Genomic DNA, 13,941 nt, shown 5'->3' with positions numbered 1-13,941 from the left:
GATACTGCTTTCCACTGTGAAACCAATGTTATGAGGAGGCTGTTATTGTAGGGCCTCAATGAAGGGACAGACAGAAAGATTATTGGAGGCAGAGCTTCAGGGACATATGGGAAACTGCAGTAACTACCGGCCATATGGTGAGGGGTCCAGTATGCTAGATGCAATGTTTTACTAAAGTCCAGATTTTGCACTTCCAAATACACTACATACAGGACCAATCAAAAGTTTGTACACACCTGATTAAGATAATGGGAAACATACATTCAAAGACATTTTGATCTAAAGATTTATGCTTGAAAGCTTGAAATGCATTTCTTCGACAAATATAAATAGCGAAGTTGATGTCTATGTATGAATTTATTTCCAAAAAATTGTTTTTAAAAATATTTTTGGCTACTTTGAATAATGTAAAATATAAGGTAGTTTTCATTTGTTTCACACTTTTTTGGTCACTGCATAATTTCATTTTGCGGTATTTCATAGTTTTGATGTCTTCGCTATTATTCTAAAATGTGGAGAATGGTAAAAATAAAGAAAAATCCTTCTATGAGCTGGTGCGTCAAAACTTTTGACTGCTACTGTATTTTAACTCTAATTTTATTTTGATTTGAAAAATCTGTATTACAGATTTCAATATAGTCAATATCAGGTGAGGGGGAAAAAAACTGACACACGCACACCTGCTGGTCCTTCATCGTGAATCAGGCGTGTGCTCACTACTTGCTGTACTCAGTTGGTCCAGACCCTGGAGCTCTTGCCCGCACTGACTGGACTCTACGCCATGCCAACACCGTTTTCCTGCTCCTCGCGATGAAACGGAGCTAATGAGAGTACCGGGCGCGTACTCGAGACGCGGGTGTGTCACATGTTGGAGTGTTCCCTGTGCGCATGCGCAGACATGTCCCGTGGTATCTTAAAAACAGGAAGTTCTTTCTGTAGTGATGTACTGGGAGGTGTAGCTTGTATGTGCTTAATTAATGTAACGATACTTATTTCACGATATCGTTTTGAATGAGCCGCGGCTAATTCATGTGATAAAATAGTACTCTCAGGTGTATATTTTCAAATCATTGAATTGTTGATTCTTGAGATGGATAGATAGCTGTTCATGTTGAAACTGTTGGACATCTTTTGAAGTCACTTTAATCATTTACTCATCTCTACTTTAGTATAGATTACTAGGTCTCTTATTGCTTCGGAAGTCTCGGAATATAGCAAGACAGATGTAGCGAACGCTAGCTAGCAAGATTGTCGAGTGAGCTGGCTTCATAACTCAGCACAGATAATTCTGTGTGTGTGCAGCATATTAAAAGGTTCAGAAACGTTCTTGCCGTGACGCTCTTTGCGTGCTAGAAAAGAAACCTAGGAATGAGTATCCGGGCATTGTGGATAATAACTCAAGAGAAGGGGCAATCTGGAACAGTGCGCTTTTCAAAGTAAGTCAAGTTATAGCATGGTATTAATCAGTTAGGTGTTGGACGTTTTGTCCAACTAGGAAGTTGCTAGCTTCCTAGTTAAGAGTAATAATATACTTCTGCTTTCTTGCAAAGTTGGGGGTCAGTTTAGGAAATGGGTAACAAAACAGTACATCATTTGAAAAATGTTCATAGAAAATGAGGGAAAATTTTCCATTCATTAACTGAATATCTGTTCATTCCCTGAATTGACGGAACCAAAATGGAACCAAACTCTGCTTCTTGCTCTTTGTTGTCCCCTGTGCAGACGGTACCCCACAGTTGAGCGTCGTGCCAAATCTCTGGCGGGGCCTCAGTATGTGGCTGTCCCAGAGGACTGTAACATTCTGCACCCTCTCATGACAGAACTGGGCCTCACCGATCCCGACAAGCCCTTTGTGGTGACCCGGGATGACTGTGCCCGTCCCCAGCGCTCCCCGGCCCTGGAGCTGCGTCTGGAGGGCCGGGGCGGGGGGGTCCTGTGGCCCTTGCTGGCCATCGCTCAGGGAGGGCTGATCCTGGCCTGTCTGCCCCTGGTGGACGCCCCCCCCGAGCCACGGCCCCCCCTCCCCAGCCTGGCCTCCGTGTCCCAGGGCCTGTCCCTGCTGGCAGGGCTTCAGAACTGCCTGTGTGGCGCCGGGGGCAAGCCAGAGGGGGAGGCACTGGCATCCCGCCTTGCCCTCCTGCCCTCCATCCTGCTGCAGGTCTGCCCCCTTGGCACCCCGCTGGACTCCCCCCAGATGGGCGCACCCCACCCCAACACCAACCACAGCCCGGCAGGGGCGCAGAAGCAGCCGGCGTGGAAGGCGGGCGTGCACCGGGGGCGGGCAGTGGTAAACGTGGCGCTGAGCGAGATGGTGCGCTCCATGCAGTACGGCAGCCGCAGCAAGCAGGACCTGTGGGATGTCCACGGGAGCGTCACCTGCAAGGTGAGCTTGCGGGCCCTGAACACTGTCACCACCACTGTCAGGCATTTAAATGGGATCATTTTTAACTTCAGAATATTTTAAGTGCAGACACACACTATCTATTCTACACAATATCTACACAAACTGCACTGAATGGTAAAATCAGCCACCCACAGGAGCGATCTTCAGAATAGATAACTGGTTGCTTTTTGCGTTACTGTGCTTATCATAACAACATCAACATGTTTCACTAAATTAATATATTTCACTAAATATCATAACAGTTAAGATGACAATTGGCTGATTGCACTTGTCAAAGTTAGTTTGGCTAAGTACAGTGGCGTGAAAAAGTATTTGCCCCCTTCTTGATATTCTCTATTATTGCCTATTTGGAGCACTGAATGTTTTCAAATTTTCAAACAAAGTGTAAACATAAAATGGACCACCCTTAGCGGCAATAACTGCAACTAAATACTTCCTATAATTTGCTTTGAGCCTTGCACATTTCTGTGGACAAATCTTGGCCCACTCTTCTTTGCAGAACTGCTTTAACTCTGACAGATTGGTACTGTAGGTCTTCAAGCATGAACTGCTCTTTTCAGGTCCTGCCACATCATCTCTATTGAATTCAAATCAGGACTTTGACTAGGTCACTCCAAAGCTTTAATTTAGCTTGTTTTTAGCCACTCGGATGCGGTCTTCCTTCTGTGTTTTGGATCACTGTCCTGCTGCATCACCTTTAAGCTTTAGCTTTGGCTCACTCACAGATGGTCAGACATTATCCTTAAGAATTGTCTGGTACAAAGCAGAATTCATGCTTCCGTCAATGATAGCAAGTCGTCCCAAGGCAGACATCCCCATACCATCACACTGCCACCACCATGTTTCACTGTAGGTATTACAGTCTTTCAGTGGAATGCTGTATTTGCTTTACACCAGACATAGGAAGACTTACACTCTCCAAAAAGTTCCCCTTTTGACTCATCTTTCCATAGAATATTATCTCAAAATTCTTGGGGATTATCTGTGTGCTTTTTAGTAAACGTGAGATGAGCTTTGATATTTTTCTTGGAGAGCAGTGGTTTCTGCCCTGCTGCTCTTCCATGAAGCCCATTTTTGCACAGTCTCTCTCTTATGGTTGAGTCATGAACACTGACCTTAGCTGATGGTAGAGAGGCCTGCAACTCTTTGGAAGTTTTTCTGGGATCTATTCAGGCTTCCTGGATGATGTGCTGCTGTGCCCTTGGAGAAATTTTAGCAGGTCAGTCACTCGTGCAAATATTCACCACTACTCCAGGTCTTCTCCATGTGGAGATAATGGCTTGCACTGTGGTTCGGTGGAGTCCAAGAACATTACAGATGGCTTTGTACCCCTTTAAAGACTGATTTATCCCAACAACTTTTTATCTCATCTGTTCTGGAATGTCCTTTGATCATGGCATTGTGTGCCTGTAGAAGCTTTGTGGTGATTACTTCTGTCTGATGGTAAGGTTCAATATATATGTTATATGTACTGAACCTTATATAACTCAACAGAGCTGGGGGGAACTAAGGGGGCAGTGACTTTTTCACAGGGGCAATATGGGTAATTGGTGACTTTTTCTATTAAATGAATGAAATAATGATTTAAAAACTATGGATGGGTTTTCTCAGGATTCCTTTGTCTAATATTAAATTTTATTGGATGATATGAAATTCATCCTCACTGAGAGAAACATGCAGTAAAAGAGGAAATCAGGAGGGGGGCAAATACTTTTTTCACGTAGCTGTATCTGCAGCCTCCATAATTTCCAAGCTTATAGATCCATGATAAATGTATCAGTGTTTGTTTCTTTTAGTACATTCTTCTGTGTAACAGTGGAATTTGCCTAACCCTTGTCGCTCTCTTTCATTCTCTCCTTCCCCTTCCTGTGTTGGGTGATGACGTCAGTGCGAGGTGGAGGGGGTCCTGCCCAATGTGACAGTGACTCTCACACTGCCGCCCAACGGCTCGCCGCTGCAGGACATCCTGGTCCACCCCTGCGTGACCTCGCTGGACGCCAGCATCCTGACTGCCAGCAGCGTGGATGACAACGATGGCTCCGCCTTCTCTGGGCCCTACAAATTCCCCTTCTCACCCCCGCTGGAGTCCTTCCGCCTCTGCAGTTACACCTCACAGGTACACAGGCAATGGACTTAGATTTTTCCCCTCCTTGAAAACCAAAATCAAGTGGGTTTTATAGGTCTCCTGGTAATTCTGTAGCTGTGGTGAAGAGACAAGACTCTTGACAAATACTTGTAGAATAGTTGCAGGCCTCTGTAGAACAAAGAGCAAAAATTTTGCCTGTATCTTTCATGGGAGATGAGGTCCAGAAACATACAACTTTGATTCTTCTGAAGAAGATATCTACCTAGCTGGTTTATTCCTTTTTGGCTTCATAACTCATAAGTTTATGAAATGTCTTTTGAATACAGGTTGTAAACAAGTTATTCCAAAAAGATTGTATCCGTACTCCTCAACATATTAAAAGAAAGCCATTTAACACAAAGTGAAACACCATTAATAGCTGTCACATAAATGGCCACTACAAAAGCACAAACGCAGTTGTCTCATTGACCTGCCAATGAAATTGGCTAAATATTGGCATGGGTATGGGTGTTGATGGGAAGTAAGAGTAATCCAGAACATCAACATCAACATCATCACACAACACCTACCTACAGCTATAAAGTTCACGTCTCATTGGCCCTCTTGCAAAAATGGTCTGTTGGAATATGTCCCAGGCTCTTAAGAGCAATAAGAAGTCAGACTCGTCCAATCAAACAGCTCATGTGGGTGATTAAGTGCACCAAGTTCCCTCATCATCGACCTGTAACAATCCAAACCTATACAGAAACACTTTACATACACTGCACCATGCAGAAGGAGGGACAGGGATGCAGTACATCTGTGCAAATAAAGGAGGAGAAGTCCAAAGAGATATACCACCAGGTCAAAGCAAAAGAAACCAAGACCTATTTGGATGCACATTTATACTGTGTCTGTGCTGGATCCACTGTTACAGTGTACTGTGCCTGTGCTGGACGCACTGTGTCTCTGTGCTGAGTCCACCATTAGAAAGTGCATCTGTGCTGGATCCACTCTTATAGACTATGTGTCTGTGTCTGATCCACTGTTAGGATGTGCCTCTGTGTTTGATATACTGCAGGAATGTGACTGTGCTGTATCCACTGTTATAATGTATTTTTGTGTTTGATCCACTGTTGGAATGTTTCTCCGTGCTGTCTGTGTCCAGGTGCCAGTGCCTCCTATCTTGGGGTCCTACCAGCTGAAAGAGGAGCAGGGCCAGCTCAGAGTGAACGTGAGCCTGAAACTCCATGAGAGTGTGAAGAACAGCTTTGAGTACTGTGAGGCGCACCTGCCCTTCTTCAACAGGTAGAACGGACACAAGCACAGACCCTCTGGACTCAGGAAACCTCTTACACTGTGTATTACTGTTTTTTTATCCAGGTACACATGCGTGCACACAAGCAGTATAGCACAGTGGTAAGGAGCAGGGCTTAATAACCAAAAGGTTGATGGTTTTATTCCCTGCTGGGTCACTGCTTTTGTACCCTTGGGCAAGGTACTTAACCAACAATTGTCCCAGTAAATCCAGTTGCATAAGTAGATATAACTGTAAACTATGTAAGTCGCTCTGGATAAGAGCATTTGCTAAATGACAATAATATAATGTACTTTGGCCTTTTAGCAATCAGCATCGGTATTTTTAGTTCCATTACATTGATCTGGATTTTGAATGTAATGGCTTGAAGATTGTCCATGTAAAACTCAGAGAGGAAGGCTTCTGTGTTCAGAGGAGCCCCTGGCAGTGAGCAAACAAGCTCCTTGCTGTGTGTCCACAGGGGCCAGGTGGTCAGTGTGGATGTGAAGGTGAGCTCTGGCCAGCTGGAGGTGTCCAAGGAGAAGGGCCTGCTGGTTTGGGTGCTGGGTATGTGCAGTGGGGACAAGAGGTCCCCTAATTCTTCTCCTGTGATCTTCACAAAGACCTTCTGTGTGCTGAAAGGAGTGACTAAATCTCCCTGACTTTCCAGGTCAGAAGTTTCCCAGATGTCGGGAGGTGACACTAGCAGGCACTGTGAGTTTTTCAGCACAGTCATCAGGCCCGACTGACCCCCTTTGCACAGGTCTGACTGCCTACATAAAAGTGAGTACAAACACTTTGTTTGTAAATTCTTCGGCACCGGATGAGGAAACAGAACATATGGAAATAACTGTACCTCCCTCCTGCTGTCTATATAGCACAGAGCAAAAGGCATCAACATACACTCCCTGTGTTTCGTAATTTAGTAAGCTCAGAAATGTGTCTGTTATGCCTCTCCTGGAGGAACAGCTGGGAAACACTAAGTGAACTAGATCCAATTTGTCAAGTATCTCTCCTACTTTTATTTTACTCAAGATTCATCTTATAATCCAGTTCTTAACAAAATGTAGTAGACTTTTATTTTACTCAAGATTCATCTTATAATCCAGTTCTTAACAAAATGTAGTAGAGGAAGCTTTAGATATTTCTGACAACATTTCTGAACATGAGAGAGAAGATTATCCAGCCTCTCTCCTTCCAAGCTTAGGAGGGTCCGGTGCTGGTTCCACCTAAGGGAGCTAGCCATGGGTGTTATGTCTTTTCCCCTTGAATATTCAAAATGAGACCGCGACCTGAAATTGTCCTGGCCTCAGCAATGGCTAAGACAGGAATGGCTAAGACAGTTTTAAGTATACTAAGGTGAATATCTATTCAGGAAATAAAATACCTGTATTGAGCTACATTGAGCGCCCTTTTTTGAAAAGATGATCTAAGTGAGTGTTTCTCTCTGTGTTGCAGATGTATTTCCGAGTGCTGGACCTGACTCTGTCTGGATGCTGTGTGGATCAGCACTCTGTGCAGGTGTACTCCACAGCAAAGCCTCGCATCACCTCCTGTGAGTGCGCCTACACACCTGCACCCCCACCCGTGAACACCTGATAATAATTCTACACCCCCCTTCCCTTAAATCTCTCCTAAATCTCTAACATCAGCCTCACAAAGGTATCCGAAGTCATCACTGGAACTGGGAATGAGAGCAGACTGCCTCGTTGGTGTAAGGCGATCATCAGGGTCCATGTTAGGAGAGGGCTTTGCGTGATGTGACCTCATAGAGAACAGTTTATGGTCTTCAGGGTGCCCCGTTGTCACAGTTAGAGTGTTTAAATCAGAATGACAAGAAACAAACACCAATGCCACAAAATATTATAAGATAATATGCACAGATGAGTACAAAAGCATTTCATGTGGGTGCGGGATACAGGATGCTTGTTCCTGAAGGTGTACCGTAAAGTAATCCAGCAGAGTTTCTTTTTGCAGATCATGTAGGTTTTGGGATAATCTCTGCTTGGCAGAGCAGCCATGTGTGAGTGAGTTTGCGTGTGGCTGTGTTCTGTTACCAAGGTGTGTAGTCTTATACATATCTGATTATCATAGCTGCATATCTGTTCAAATAAAACAGGGGGAACCATGAGCTTGTAGGGTTTACAGCTGCTCTATACTGTGGGTGTGAGCAGGCTGATTGTATGAAAAGAGGTTTGTGGGAGCATTATCTAAATTGGCGCAGCTCCCTGCTGAAGTGTTACTTTCCCTCTTTTTCTTTCTCACTCCCTGCAGCCCGCGAGCTGGTGTCCTCCGAGTACTACATTTGGAATTCCACTGGGGACGCGCCCGTTTCCTCAGGACTCTTGATGGTGTAGCACAGCAGGGAGGATGCTGAAGTGCTGGGACAGAGACAGAGGGGTGCTGCCCTGCCGGTGGAGAGACTGAGGAGGCAGCATTTAGAGTGCTGTGGCTCCACCCCTGCCTGGACTCCCTCCAGGGGTGTCCGATTGCATCAACCAACAGACCATCCTCAGGGACATCAGTGACTTGTGCACGTGTGTTTTACGGGTTTAAAGTTTAGTGACGGGTGGAGTGCCAAGGCAAAATGAAGTGAGCTGAATTTTCAGATGAGTAAGCAGTTTGCCTGCCCCTAGAGTTACAAAATGGTTTCTATGGGGTTCTTATATAGGTAACTGCCTTTTATTCAAGTGTGAGCTTATTTTCTCCTCAGGGCCACAGGATGCCCTTAGTCTGAGACCTAAGGGCAAAAAATTGCTTGACTTTGGTCCAGCAGAGCCCGCTTCAGTGTCTGTAATTACTAATGTTAAAGGGTAGGTGCCAGATTAAGAACCTCTCAATGTATATTGAATGTTTTTCCACAGAGAAATAACATGGAACCGATCTTTGTGTCTTTCTATTAAAATTGCACTGTTGCATCATGGGGGTTGACACATTGTCCTCATTAAGAATATAGGTTGGCATGGACAGAGCCTATTCAGTGGATTTTGGAACAGCCCCCTCGTCCCATGTCTCCAGAGCGTCCCCCCCCCCCGGCTCCTACTTCAGTGCCTCTCAGCCTCTCAATCACGCAGATAATCGGCAGCCGGGGCCCTGTTGCTGGCTGGACCCAGGGGCCGTCGGCAAAAGGCTCAGCCTGTGAAAGAAGGAGACTTAACGGGGCCGCGTCAGCACCACAAAGGGCCCGTCTGGAGGACTGGCAGGCCTCCCCATCCCCTTGCCCCCCCCACTCCTGCCCTCTGTCTGTCAGCCAGCACCTCCATGAGCCCCTTCAGACGCTGGAGCCTGGCTGGGCCTGAGCCGCAGCGCCGCGCCACGCCATGCCGCGCTTTCTCTCAGGGTCTGAGGGTCCCCTCGCTGAGCAGCTGAATGGCTAATTGGGGCGACAGATGTAAAGGAGGGGTCTGAGTGCTGGCTGGGGGGGGGTGCATGAAAAAAGAACAGGGCGGCGTGGATTCTTTAGGAGGCACTGGAAGTAGGTGGCGTGGGGGGGATTCTCTGCACTGGGCCCCATTCCTACCCCTCGTCTCCGGCCACACAGTTCAGAACATGTCGTTGACGACAAATGCACTCTGACCGAGAGACTCTGACTGCTTGAGTTGTGGTGAATGGGGCCTGCCACGTTTCTTCAGAAACTGTCCGCTTATGCATGGGGAAAGCAGAGAACCTTTTCACCAAGATTACACATTCATTTCAGATGGTGCCACAGGCTAAGACTTGCTAAATTAAACACCAGGCTTGAGGGTTTCAAACAGACTTGCATTTGAGCTGGACTTGCGCAAGTTCGTTGCTGATGCTGATATGGAATGACATTAGGCAAGTTTAGATTTGGCACTGATTTGGGTCTGTGATCGCGCTCCTTTGCGTTTAGGTATATTTAAATATTTATCATCTAAACAAACGTGCTGATTTACCCAAAGATGGCTGATGGATTTATTTCCTGACAAACTTCATTGATAATGTGAGATGGTTCTGTATTGATGCCTCTTCTCTCTGATGAAGTTTTTGGGGGTGGGGGGCTCCGGCTGACCCTTCACCCCTGTGCTAAACCCTCTTGCTCCTTGGTCCAGCCTGTGCAGGGACTTTCCTACTGTATCCCTCTGTCTTCTCCCTCTCTTAATATCCTGCAGGTCTCTCCTGAGTCTTTTGAGTCTGGTGAGGTGGGGCAGCCTAATTAACCATAGCAGTCCGGGTCTGTCTGTCTCATCCTGTGTCTCCCTTCCCCTCGCTCTGCCCCTGTCCATAAGTGGTGACGGTTAGAGACCATTACCTCACCGGGCCAAATCGGACCGTACAGAGCAGCCTGAGACTGGGGCCACAGTTCTCACAGACTACACTTTTACCACAGACCTGTTTGCCACCCCACTGCAGAGCCACTGCTCATGTTGAGGAGCATAATAATCACAGAGCTGTTAGCATGAGAGGCATGTTGATGAGTACTGGGATAAAGTGTGTGTGTGTGTGTATTGGAGGAGGGGTTGATGAGTCCACTGCACCCAGACTTACGTGAGCTCCGCTGTGCGCCTCTTGCCTCTCAAGCCCCCTCGCTGATAGAGACACAACGTTCTCACGTGGATTTCCGCCCCCCGAAGACCGACCGTGACCAATCCTCCGGCAATTGGAACCAATTGCTCACACAGCACTCCTCGCCTCCTTTTATTTAAAAGTGCAGGATAGCAGATATTGTAGCTCTGAGCTTTCCGCTCCCTTTTATCTTTCTTAATTTGGCTTTAAGGAGAGCGCTGTGTGAACCGAGCTGGAAAGGGAAGGCCTCTGCAGTGCTGGGACAGTGGTAAGGCCTCACAGTGCCCCAATCTGCTTCCAGACAGGCTCCAAAAATTTGTGCAGTCACTGGGCTCCATCTAGCTGGCAGACGCCTCATTGTTAATTAAATAAACATAAGTCAATGGGCTGGGTTTAATTTGTTTTTAGACTGCATGCTAGAGCTTCCCCTCTATGCTTGCAGAGCCTCAAAAGACGCAGGAAGAGTAAATCTCTGCGTTCCCGTCGGCTCCTCCTGAATGCACAGGTGTGGCAGGAGACGGCCTGTGAGCTGGGCCCCGGGGACTGAGGGAGAAGGGGAACTTGGGGAAGCGAAACCGCTGACGGAGCTCAGCGGAGCGCACATATCAGCAGCCGCAGCCCGGGCGAGCCCATTACCCAGTCAGTCAATATTTAGGAGTCAGTCAATATTTAAGATTCGGAGGCAGCGGGCGCGTCCGTGTCCGCTTCTCCTCCCCGCCACGTTAAGGGAGGAAATTGATTCCCGGGAAAAAGGGGCAATTTATCTGAGCTGACAGCAAATTGAATAGAGAGCGGCTAACCAACTGGAGAAACTGCACAGACGGCAGGCCGTGCGGCTGATAAAGCCGCACAAAACAATTAATGGCGGCGCAACCGAGCCGGAGAGGAAAAAAGGCAGTGTGCCGTTCTGGTGAAAAGCAGGGCTGAATAGCTGCAGTCTCCGCAGGGTGCCAAGGCAGTGTTTCAGAGCCTCCCCCGTGTGTTCCCTAACCACAAGCACTGCTGAGGGATGAAATTGCCTTAAAACCTTTATTAGAAGATTTTTTTAGAATAAGAACATCTTGTGGATTATAAAATAGGCTACATTAAAAGAAATTGTTCTACAGAGAACCCTAAAAGTTTCTTTGCCATGCCTCCTTAATGTCACCCCGAAAGGGTTGAAGAATTAACCAAGAGTAATAATAAACTGTACACAAAAATGTGTTCTGGCCCTGTTCAGTGAAAACACATACACAAACATATGTTTGGCCAATTGCCAATTTGCACATGGACAGTTTCTCTTGGAGTATCTGCGTGCCCTGACACAATGTGTTGCCCTGTGCCAGTCATTCTGCACAGCATCTACTGTGAGCTTATGCCTCAGTCACATAAACCAGTCCTGTGCAGGAGTGGTGACATGTGGCTGCCCTAGCTGCTGGAATCAAAATCCTCTTAATATAGACCCCTACAGACCTGTAATACTGTTGATTGGTGTCTGGTGATCTTGGACATGATCATGCCTACCCTGTGTATCGCGATGGCTTACTCAAGCATACACACACACCCATGAAAACTTTGGTATTTGGTAAGTGAAGTGATTAAAAATACACAAAATTATGCATTCAGAATCTAGACACATCAGATGCTCCACATCCTGCTTTGGGTTTCTGAAGCACTGAGAAACACACAGTACTATCCTGTGCTGTATTAAAAAAAAAATCTCATTGGGGTTTTGAAACAACAATGAAATCTTGTTCTGTCAGAACAGGATATACCGTAAAACATTTCATGATCTGCATAATCACAACGGATGAATATTCATTCCACTGTATAATTGTACACTTTGAAATTAGCATATTTCCCTGTATCCAATTTTGCTAAAAACAGTGATAAGATTTTTTGTGCTTCCTGGGGTACAGTCTGAATGCTTAACTATATTACAACATAATTACTGTAAGGAATATTCACCAGTGATGTCCTTCCTACACAATCTTTGAGATCCTCTGGGACAGGATCACAAAAGCATTGTTATTAATATCAGATGCAAAGACAAGCTCAGAGTGAAGTTACATACAGTACATACACAATTAATGTGTGGGTATGGGTGAAGCTGTTCTAAATTATATTGGATAATATCCCAATAATGTTAAAATAAAAGCACAAACACAAATCTCCAACAGTGTATGCTAATATGTAAATTGCAACCTCCAGATTATGGGATATGTAAATTTACTTGAATTACATAAAATCGTTGTTTTGATACACCTTTTCATTTTACAACTTACTTTTACCCTAGCAGTATATCATATATGTACAAAATGATAACCCCACTCAATTAAAAAAAAAAAGCAAAATATATTTTCAGTTTGAGGACAATTGTGCTAATGCATGCTGAGAAAGAATATTGTAGAGTCATACGAATTTGTATTTACATCTATAGTTTGGGCCATACAGACAAAAACTGGTGTTTAATGCAGTATTTTAAGTTTGAAAGTAATGTTTTGAAACGTAGCCATGTCTAGAACCATGTAGAACAACTGAAACCTCACATTTGGGGCTAGAGAACACACGACTGCTGTATTAGCATACTTTCCTTTAACAGTGCAGATCAAAGAACAGAGATTTGAAATTGTGACCAAAAGGGAGGGTTAAATGGTATCAACAGTGGTGCCACTGCCTAGGATTCTGAAAATCACTTACTTCAGTTCCTGGATATAGGATGTGTGAGAAGCAAAAAAAAAAAAAAAAAAAAAAAAAGTATTAATTTATTTTTGAAAATGCGTGCTCTAACACTTTTAGATAACAATGGGAAGGGAAAGCTCTAGTTTTACATTCTGGCCTGCTACAGAGGTGCTGCGTTGAAGCTGACTGCCTTAAAAACGGAAATGAGTAATTATCTTTCCGTGAGCGCTTCTATACACAAATATAGGACCGGGAAAGGGGTATTATTTTGATACCAACCTCAAAATGTGCTAAAACAATACAAGATTCAGATGTTGGTCTATTGATGCAAATTTGCCATTGGGGTTGGTCAGAAAATGACTTTTCAGACAACTCTGTTTGTTTGAAATGTAACGCTGTCTGCTTTTTACTTTAACCTGCTGTAAGCACTCAATCACTGAAGGTTCCTCTATATGGCAAGAACTTGCCTCGTTTCTCTCATCTCCTATTACTTTGCCTGTGGTCCCCTCTAGTGGTGATTGTTCCAATGTCAAATGAAACTGTTTCGATGAAAATGTGCCGTAGTGACTTCGGCCTTTCCTAATTGTCTTCCACGAGGAACACAGGCTGAATTTATTTGAGTGTCTAAGACTCATTTATGCATTGTCATGTCAACTGTGGAGAGATCTGTGTGGATTAATTGCACAGCTAAGACAAATTTAACACTATACAAGACGTGAATAAGCCACTCACAACATCACTCAAGTTATTGACGCCATGGATATGCAACACGAGTTTCATCCACAAAGACCAGACGTGTCTTTAATTTATTTAATGTTTTTATCCGATCTTGGGGATAATAACTTCTTATTTAGTAGCGTGCACTCTATTATATTACTCATTGTATACATCATTGATAGGCACTATGGGTAGGTTATTAAGATGCAAGGTAATGTTGCTCCTATAAATCATCCTCTGTAACTGTTATTACTAATGATACTACGTAGTGTG

At 44.9% G+C, this 13,941-nt stretch overlaps 1 protein-coding gene across 1 annotated transcript; it reads left to right on the top strand.

Moving 5' to 3' along the window:
- The first annotated feature begins 1,107 nt into the window (after nt 1-1,107).
- Nucleotides 1,108-8,543, top strand: ap5m1 (adaptor related protein complex 5 subunit mu 1). The gene is made up of 8 exons (XM_036542773.1): nt 1,108-1,436; nt 1,723-2,383; nt 4,293-4,520; nt 5,638-5,777; nt 6,248-6,333; nt 6,437-6,549; nt 7,225-7,321; nt 8,041-8,543. The coding sequence occupies exons 1-8, from the start codon at nt 1,369-1,371 to the stop codon at nt 8,121-8,123; spliced, it is 1,476 nt and encodes a 491-aa protein (XP_036398666.1). The 5' UTR covers nt 1,108-1,368; the 3' UTR covers nt 8,124-8,543.
- The last annotated feature ends 5,398 nt before the right edge of the window (nt 8,544-13,941 follow it).

The sequence above is a fragment of the Megalops cyprinoides genome, chromosome 12, assembly GCF_013368585.1.
Source record: "Megalops cyprinoides isolate fMegCyp1 chromosome 12, fMegCyp1.pri, whole genome shotgun sequence".
Lineage (NCBI taxonomy): Eukaryota > Metazoa > Chordata > Actinopteri > Elopiformes > Megalopidae > Megalops > Megalops cyprinoides.
This window is presented reverse-complemented; position numbering and strand designations above follow the sequence as displayed.